This window comes from Capra hircus, chromosome 4, assembly GCF_001704415.2.
Source record: "Capra hircus breed San Clemente chromosome 4, ASM170441v1, whole genome shotgun sequence".
NCBI lineage: Eukaryota > Metazoa > Chordata > Mammalia > Artiodactyla > Bovidae > Capra > Capra hircus.
In genome coordinates this window covers 14,563,090-14,573,292 of record NC_030811.1, presented here as the reverse complement: position 1 = coordinate 14,573,292, position 10,203 = coordinate 14,563,090, and the positions used below count along the sequence as shown (strand labels likewise).

The 10,203-nt window shown below is 45.5% G+C and overlaps 1 gene segment (V, D, J or C); it reads left to right on the top strand.

Annotated features, from left to right (window-relative positions):
- Positions 2,674 to 5,635, top strand: LOC108635875. The segment is given in 3 exon segments: positions 2,674 to 2,792; positions 3,128 to 3,474; positions 5,585 to 5,635. Coding segments are annotated over 3 exon segments (441 nt in total).

The window sequence follows — 10,203 nt, the reverse complement described above, 5'->3', positions numbered from 1 at the left end:
GCTCTTTAGGTCCAAGCTGGATTATACCTTTTATTATGGCTGTGCTGTGTTCAGCCATGTCTGTCTACCCCAGGCAAGAATACTGGAGTGGCTTGCCATGTCCTTCTCCAGGGGATCATTCTCACCCGGGGACTGAACCCCCACATCTCCTGCATTGGCAGGCTAATTCTTTACCACTGGTGCCACCTGGGAAACCCCACTTTTATTATATTCTCAATATAAATAGAATTATACTAATTAAATAAAAGATGTCAGTGGAGACTGACACCCAAAGATTGCCTCCTGTGAAATAGAGTCTATATCCAATAACTTACTCTTAGTTCCTGGAAGTCATCACAAGTGAACCCTATCTCTTGAGAGACTCTGAGACAATGATGTCTACAGACCCCTTTGCACTTATATAGAATCCATAAACCCAGTGCCCTCCATTGTATCAGAGCCTGGAGCTGCTGCTGCTGCTGCTGCTAAGTCACTTCAGTCATGTCCGACTCTGTGTGACCCTTTGGACAGCAGCCCACCAGGCTCCTCCATCCACAGGATTCTCCAGGCAAGAATACTGAAGTGGGCTGAGCCTGGAGCTGGCATACCATTGTTCTTGACTTAGACCTGCCCTCGGGCACCAGTTTTCTCTTTGTTCCTAGGACCAGGAGAGTTCTAATTTAAACTGTTCCTTAAAGGAATTCAGTCTTGGTCTTCCTTAAGGAATCTTTTTCTGGTGCCTAATCTCTACCTCAAATAACTGCTCAGATGCTAAAGAAATGTCTACAGAATTGGGTGGATTTTTAGAGCTAAAACATGCTATGGCCTGGATGTTTATGTTTCCCCCTCTATCCGGAATTTATGTTGAAATTCTAGTTGCAAATGTGATGGTATTGGGGGTGTGGCCTTTGAGAGATGATTCCTGTACGCTTAGTCACGCAGTCGTGTCTGACTCTTGGCAACCCCATGGACTGTAGCCTGCCAGGCTCCTCTGTCCATGAGGATTCTCCAGGCAAGAATACTGGAGCGGGTTGCCATGCCCTCTTCCAGGGGATCTTCCCGACCCAGGGATTGAGCCCAGGTCTCCCTCACTGCAGATGGATCCTTTAATGGCTGAGTCATCAGGGATGCCCAGGGAGATGATTAGGTCAAAAGAATGGAGCCCTCGTGGATGGAATTAATGCCCTTATAGAAGAAAGCCCAGTGAGCTCCCCAGCCCACCCTCTAACCAAGTGAGGCTGCAAGAAGTCTACAACCAGAAAAGAGCACCCACCAATAATGCAAGCACCCTGATCTCAGACTTCCAACCTCCAGAACTGTGGGAAATAATTTCTGTAGTTTATAAGCTACCCAGTCTGAGGTTCTGTTAAAGCAGCCAGACTAAGGCAGAACACTACTCATAATCTGTTTTCTTAATTTTTCGTTCACTCACTGTCAATGTAGACTACTATTTCTGTATTTTTGCATTAAATCAATTTTTTCCAGTATTCCATTCTTTTTCTCTCTTCTCATTACTTTATGCATTTTCATGGAACAACATCATTCAAGTTCATCACTTTAATAAAACTCTCTATTCTAACAACTATCAGATTTGGTATTCTAGTCAGTTACCTAATTTGAGCTTCAGCCCAACTTACACAACTTTCTACACGGTAATGTCACTTGAAGTCTCCATTGGTACTTCAAACTCAATTTGCCATGTTCTACAAACTTAATCTTTCTGCCAGTCTTGATGAAAATGAATTCATTCAGTCTTTGAAGAGAAGGTCTTTAAAGCAGTAGTCCACGTTAAATGAGGTCACTGGGATGGGCCATCTGCCAATATATGGCTGGTGTCCTTACAAGAGGAAAAAATGAGGACACAGAGACACACAAAGAAGCAAGACAACGTGAGGACAGGGGAGAAGACGGCCACCAGCCCTCCAAGGACAGAGGCCTCGGGAGAAACCAACCCACCGACACTTTGATCCTGAACTTCCAGCTTCTAGAACAGTGAGAAGATAAATTTCTGTTAATCGCCCCTTCTACAGAACTTTATTAAGGGAGCCTTAGCAAACTGAGAGGAGAAGGCAATGGCACCCCACTCTAGCACTCTTGCCAGGAGAATCCCATGGATGGAGGAGCCTGGTAGGCTGTGGTCCATGGGGTTGCGAAGAGTCTGACATGACTGAGCGACTTCACTTTCACTTTTCACTTTCATGCATTGGAGAAGGAAATGGCAACCCACTCCAGTGCTCTTGCCTAAAGAATCCCAGGGATGGTGGAGCCTGGTCGGCTGCCGTCTGTGGGGTTGCACAGAGCTGGACACGACTGAAGCGATTTAGCAGCAGCAGCAGCAGACTGAGAGAGCTCAGCACACAGGCCCTTGCTGTCTAGCACATGCTGAATTCCAGACTCAGAGAAACACAGCAGTGCTCAGCACAAGCTATATTGTTTGTGCGAGCACTCTAGGTAAAATGAATCACAGCCACCAGCTATGAAATGGTGAGAACACTCCAGAAATTCAAGTTCCCAGGCCGACTGGGATGAAGCCAAATGCCAGCTTTGTAAGCAGGTCCTTCCACAGATCAGACAACCTTAACTTTTTTCTACACACATGCACACACACACGTAGCCCCACAAGGGAAAGAGCTGGCTTTCACTTTAGCACCTCCTGACTCTCTAGAATCTGAGCGGCTGAGGAACCGTGAGCTTGGGCGGGACCATGACTTCATAGCCCATTCTTCTGTAGCCTGGGTCTGGGAGAGGACCCTCTTGCCTTGAACCTGCCATGGGAATCAGGCTCCTCTATGCCTTTTGCTTCCTGGGAGTAGGTGAGTCCAGAAAGTTGGTGGCAAACCCCTGTCCCATTGCTTCTAGACCCTGGATACAAGATTTTCCTCTCATCAAGCGTGCTGTGTGTGCCTGTATGCTTAGCCATGTCTGACTCTTTATTACCCCAAGGACTGTAGCCCACCAGGCTCCTCTGTCCATGAAATTTCCCAGGCAAGAATACTGGAGTGGGTTGCCATTTCCTTCTGCAGGGGATCTTCCCCAATCCAGGGATCAAACCCTGGTCTCCTGCACTGCAGGCAGACTCTTTACCACTGAGCCACCAGGGAAGCTTCCTGATGGCCTCTTTTTTCACCACCTCCATCCTCCTTCACAGGCCTCATGGATGCACAAGTAACCCAAACTCCAAGATATCTGGTCAAAAGGAGGGGAGAGAAAGTTGTGATAGAATGTATGCAGAACATGGACCATGAGAGAATGTTCTGGTACCGACAAGACCCAGCTCTGGGGCTACGGCTGCTCCATTTCTCAATCAATGTTGACGTGCTTGAGGAAGGAGATGTGCCCTATGGGTACAGCGTCTCCAGAACAAAGAAGAAGAGCTTCCCTCTGACCCTGGAGTCTGCCACCACCAACCAGACGGCTATGTACCTCTGCGCCAGCAGTGAATCCACAGCGCGGCACGGCCACATCCTCTCTGCACAAAAAGGGCAGATGCAGGAAGCAGGGTGGGGGGGGACCCTGAGTCAGGGTCCGAGTTATGCTGCTCCTACGGCACGTGTGTGCCCTTTAGAAGAAAGGCAGACAGTGGGAGGGACCAAGTCCACAGCCACACTTCTTGGCCAGGGCAGCATAGGCTAGTTTTTAAGCCCCCGTTACCACCCTTCTCCAAGTAAGGGGCCATTCTGGAGTGGACCTGCCCAATCTTCTATGTTGTTCCCAACCTAAAGTCATGAAACTCGACCCACACCGGGAGGGCTCCTCTCTCAAATCCACACTAGGGAACTTCTCCCCTACCATTTCTTTTTTTTTTTTTTTTTTGATTAATGCATTAGTCTTTGAAATTCTATTTAAACTGTAAGGGTCTCAGGTTATGAAAAGTGGTGATGTAATTTTTTAAACATCTATTTAGAATTTGTACAAAGGCAAATTAGAGCCTCGTTGCTGTTGTGCTTGTGCCCATTCATATCTGACTCTGAGAACCCCCCAGGACTGTAGCCTGCCAGGCTTTTCCATCTGTGGAATTTACCAGGCAAGAATGCTGTGCACAGAAATGAAGAACGAGCACAGCCAAAAATAAATAAATAAAATGTTTAAAAATTATAGTTTAACATTAAAAATAATTTTTTATTGGAGTATAGCTGTTTATGCCCTCAGTTCAGTTCAGTTCAGTTCAGTCACAAAGTCATGTCTGACTCTTTGCGACCCCATGAATCGCAACATGCCAGGCCTCCCTGTCCATCACCAACTCCTGGAGTTCACTCAGACTCACGTCCATCGACTCAGTGATCCCATCCAGCCATCTCATCCTTGGTCGTCCCCTTCTCCTCCTGCCCTCAATCCCTCCCAGCATCAGAGTCTTTTCTAATGAGTCAACTCTTCACATGAGGTGGCCAAAGTACTGGAGTTTCAGCTTTAGCCATCCTTCCAAAGAAACCCCAGGGCTGATCTCCTTCAGAATGGACTGGTTGGATCTCCTTGCAGTCCAAGGGACTCTCAAGAGTCTTCTCCAACACCACAGTTCAAATGTATCAATTCTTTGGCGCTCAGCCTTCTTCACAGTCCAACTCTCACATCCATACATGACCACAGGGAAAACCGACTAGAAGGACCTTAGTCGGTAAAGTAATGTCTCTGCTTTTGAATATACTATCTATGTTGGTCATAACTTTTCTTCGAAGGAGTAAGTGTCTTTTAATTTCATGGCTGCAGTCACCATCTGCAGTGATTTTGGAGCCCAAAAAGATAAAGTCTGACACTGTTTCCACTGTTTCCCCATCTATTTCCCATGAAGTGATGGGACCAGATGCCATGATCTTCGTTTTCCGAATGTTGAGCTTTAAGCCAACTTTTTTGCTCTCCTCTTTCATTTTCATCAAGAGGCTTTTTAGTTCTTCTTCACTTTCTGCCATAAGGATGGTGTCATCTGCATATCTGAGGTGATTGATATTTCTCCTGGCAATCTTGATTCCAGCTTGTGTTTCTTCCAGTCCAGTGTTTCTCATGATGTACTCTGCATAGAAGTTAAATAAGCAGGGTGACAATATACAGCCTTGACGTACTCCTTTTCCTATTTGGAACCAGTCTGTTGTTCCATGTCCAGTTCTAACTGTTGCTTCCTGACCTGCATGCAGATTTCTCAAGAGGCAGGTCAGGTGGTCTGGTATTCCCATCTCTTTCAGAATTTTCCACAGTTTATTGTGATCCACACAGTCAAAGGCTTTGGCATAGTCAATAAAGCAGAAATGGATGTTTCTCTGGAACTCTCTTGCTTTTTCCATGATCCAGCGGATGTTGGCAATTTGATGTCTGGTTCCTCTGCCTTTTCTAAAACCCAGCTTGAACATCAGGAATTGGTTAAATCCTTTTTTTCCTTTCCTTTCCTATCCTCTTCCTTTTACTATACATTTGCTACCTGCTCAGTATCTTTGTACTTTTAAAAAATATTTTAAAAATTTCTATTTGTTTCTTTATTCTGTTTTTTTTTTTTTTTAATTTACTTTTGGCTGTCCTGGGTCTTCACTGCTGTGCAGCTTTTTCTAGTTGCTGCAGCCAAGGCTGCTCTCCTTTGCCATGTGCAGGGGTCTCCTGGTGGTGGCCTCTCTTGTTTCAGACCTCGGGCTCTAAGCACACGAGCTTCAGTAGCGGCACGCACGGGCCCTAGAGCACGGCTCAGCAGTTGTGGCACACAGGCTCAGCTGCCCCAAGGCATGAGGGATCTTCCCAGACCAAGAATCCAAACTGTGTCCCCTGCATTGGCAGGAGAATTCTGAATCAGTGGACCACCAGGGAAGTCCTGAGTAGCTTTACTCTCCACTGAGGACAGTCACACATTGTCAACCCTTCCTTGAGATGAACTTGATCAACCATATGTGCTGATTCCAGAGAAGGTTTGGGGAATCCAGATTCTGTTCATTCAGCCTATAAAGGAAAACTGAGAAAAAGGAAACTTTCTCCACATTCTCTGAACGGTCAGTAATGACTGAAGAGTTCTGAGAGAAGGAATAAGCTAGGATGCAGGAGGTGGTAAGAATTTGGTTGTATCTGAGGTCACAGCAGGGCTCCCTCACTTTCTCCTTCATCTCCAGGAAGAAGAGAGTTACTCCTGGAAGCTGACCTAGAAGAATGAGAAAAGCTTTTCCCAAAGGCCTTGCAACCTCTCATAGCATCTCATCGGCCTGCATTATGTCTCATGTTCCTTCCTGAACCAGTTACAATCAGGTTATGATGGTTTAGATTTACTGAAATGCATCCAGGTATGTTCATGGAACAGGAAACAAGGTCAGAATTGCCTAACTTAATGGGCAGCATGGGAGACAGACAGATAACTAGTCAAACTTATCAGCATTCTTGTAGGCAGGAGACGGAGGAGATTTGTATTGCGTGGGTGACTAACAATCATGAGGGCTTCCCTGGTGGCTCAAACAGTAAAGAATCCACCTCATTGCAGGGGGCCCAGGTTCAATACCTGGGTCAGGAAGATCCCCTGGAGAAGGGAATGGTCACCCACTCCAGTACTCTTGCCTGGGAAATCCCATGGACAGAGGAGACTGGTGGGCTACAGTCCATGGGGTCACAAAGAGTCGGACACAACTGAGCTGCTAACACACACACTCACAACAATCACGAGTGCCGACCCCACATATCTCTGGCTTCCCCCCTTCCTGAAACGTGATGGGATGGTACTTCTGGCTTCTGGAGGTTGGGGCTAAGGCAGGGCATGAGACTTGTTGCCGAGAATGAGCGATAAGTACAAGTGACATGTTACTGCCAGGCCAGAAAGTTTTAGCAGCCAATGTAAGATTTCCAGACCTCTCTTTAGTTCTGCCTGAGAGATGAGTGAGTTCTGGAGACGGTGGCTTCAGAGGGGCCATCGCCTTGCAGTCTCTTAGGCAGCTGCAGTCAAGGACTCAGACCCCTGGGCTGGCCATTGGGAATGACACATACGCACTATTGATGCTATGTATACAATGGATAACTAATGAGAACCTGTCGTATACAGCACAGGGAACTCTACTTAATTGCACTGTGGGAAGGAAGTCCAAAGGGAGGAGATATGTACACTTACAGCTGATTCATTTTGCTATACAGTAGAAACTAACACTACATTGTAAAGCAACTATACTCCACTAAAAAACAATTTAAAATTTTTAATATTCTTTTTCAGGACCTCCCTGGTGTTTCAGTGGCTAAGACGCCACACTCCCAAGGCAAGGAGCTGGAGTTTGATCCCTGGTCAGGGGAATAGATCCTGCATGTTGCGTCTAAGAGTTCCAACACCTCAACCAAGATTGAAGATCTCATGGATTTCAACTAAGACTTGGAGCAGCCAAATAAATAATAAATACAGTTTAAAAAATATATGTACTTTTCATAGTATTTGCATCCCTAGCCCTGGAACTGCATTGCTAGGTCTCTTTAGCTGAGGCCTTAGGCTTTGGGTGGAGGGTTTTCTCAGCCCCTCTGTCGAGGCCTCCTCCTAGGAGAAGGAGGGGGAATCCAGGGACAGTTTCCCCTCTAATTCAGCTCCAAGCGCTTCTAGATCCTAGCTCCCTCTTACAACGTCCTCTCCACCTCAGGGCCCAAAGAGTGTTTTGTCTGGAGCTCTCTCAACAGTGGGAAGACCCCAACTCCTGTGCTGATCCACCTGACCCTTGAGCAGTGCCTCATTACATCTGGGAAATGGAACAGGGAGTCAGGGCTTTCTCCCAGTTTAGATTCTTGCTTATGCCTTCACAGTAAATCACTAGGCAATTGTCTGAAGAATTTAGGATTGCTAAAACAGAGAAAGACTGGGTTATTTTGGAAGAACGTTTGATATATTTGACCAAGAGATTTTAATGTAGTTAATGTTTCATGTCAAGAAAAAATTGGATTATTCTATACCTTTTACCTGGTGGCTCAGCTGGCAAAGAATCTGCCTGCAGTGAAGAGACTCTGGTTCAATTTCATGGTCAAGAAAATCCACTGGAGAAGGGATAGGCTACCCATTCCAGTATTCTTGGGCTTCCCTGGTGGCTCAGATGGTAAAGAATCTGCCTGCAATGCAAGAGACCTGGGTTCAATGCCTAGGTTGGGAAAATCCCCTGGAGAAGGGAAAGGCTACATTCTCCTATATTCTGACTTGGAGAATCCCATGAACTTTATAGACCATGGGGTCGCAAAGAGTCAAACACAACTGAGTGACTTTCACTTCACATACGTTTTACCAGGATGCTACTTGGTGGGGTTTATTTGGAACTACTGTTTCTAGCATCTGCCATAGATGTAGAGGCAACACACGCGTGCACACACACACACACACACACACACCACATAGAAAAGGGCTACTGGAATATTGTTATCCCTAACATACCACATTTTCTCCTTCTTTTTTTGGTTCTTTTTTTTTTTTTTTTTACTTTACAATATTGTATTGGTTTTGCCATACATCAGCATGAATCCGCCACAGGTATACATGTGTTCCCAATCCTGAAGCCCCCTTCCCATAGCATCCCTCTGGGTCATCCCAGTGCACCAGTCCCAAACATCTTGTATCCTGCACCAAACCTAGACTGGCAATTTGTTTCTTGTTTTTCACAGTTTTACTTTTCTAAAATATTGGCAAATCCTATAATCAATGTTTATTACTACTATAGTAGAATTAACCACCACCCCAAAACAATAAAAGTTATTTTAAAGTACATTGTACAATAGATGGCATCTTAGAATCAAAGAAATAAGTTAGTTTTGCAGGGATCTCTTTCTAGAGATCCCTCATTTCCTTTAGGGTATTAGGCCTATAGTTTTCAGTCATCCACCAGCTTCTACTCTACTAAGGCAGGAGTAACGGAATGTGAGACAACCTCTTGTGGGACCTATGCTAGCTTTTGAGCTTTGGTATCATGTACACATGGATCCATGTCCTGCTTCTGCGGCTTAGTCACAAATTATGTGAACTTGATTAGGTTACATCTTTGGGATGAGATGGTTGGATGGCATCACCGAATCAATGGACATGAGTTTGAGCAAGCTCCGGGAGATGGTGAAGGACAGGGAAGCCTGGAGTGCTGCAGCCCATGGGGTTGCAAGGAGTCGGTTACAACTGAGCGACTTAAATGAACTGAACTAAATCTATAAACCTTCCCAATCTGTAAAATATGGGATCATAGTTGCCTAAGTAGCCTAATTTATAGATAGTCTGAAATGACACGTGTAAAACAGAGTAAGTGTTCAAAAATACTGGCTTAGCTTTTACACAAGTGTTAAGCTGTTTCAGGAAGTTTCATGATAGAGGAAACAATTGAATGATGAAAATGGACCATAGCACTGTGGCCAAATTTTACAGATGGAGATCTGTCTTATAGTCCATAATGAGCTGCATTATAATAGAAGAAACCTTATTACAAATAGCCATTAAGTAAAGAGGAACCAGTTATGACTGAGATGACCAAAATGAGGAGGAGATGTGAAAGATGAGAGAGGTACAGTGCATTTAAGTTGTGAATTAATAAATGAGAGAGGTGAGAAGAAAATAGATAATGAAGATGAACTTCTGAGCCTAGACAACAAGACAAGTGGGGGTACCATTTATTAAGAGGAATGAATTCAGAAACAGGAGTCAGTTTACCAGAGTAGGTACCAGGGAAAGAAAATTCAGTCTGGAATAACCAAAATACTCAGCCAACGGTTGCAATCCTGAGTTATGTTACCCCAGTACTCTTGCCTGGAAAATCCCATGGATGGAGGAGCCTGGTGGGCTGCAGTCCGTGGGGTCGCTAAGAGTTGGACACGACTGAGCGACTTCACTTTCACTTTTCACTTTCATGCATTGGAGAAGGAAACGGCAACCCACTCCAGTGTTCTTGCCTGGAGAATCCCAGAGACGGGGGAGCCTCATGGGCTGCCGTCCATGGGGTCGCAGAGAGTCGGACACGACTGAAGCGACTTAGCAGCAGCAGCAGCAGCAGTATTCTAAAATCTTACCTTTAGTTATCTGAGGTCAATACTGCATCCCATTCTTGCTTTATACCGAGGAGTAGAATATGCATGAGTGGAAAAAAAAAAAAGAACATGAGTGGGGCTCAACAATGATGGATGGGGAGTGGCGGAGGGTGGTGATGAGACCACAGCTGCAAGCTGGAAGCCTCGTGAATCAAGATCCAGCCCAGGTGAAGAGCCACACAGCCCCACTAGGGGGCAGAAGAATCGTCTCCATGTTCTGCAGAAACTAGGCTTCCTGCGACAGGCGAG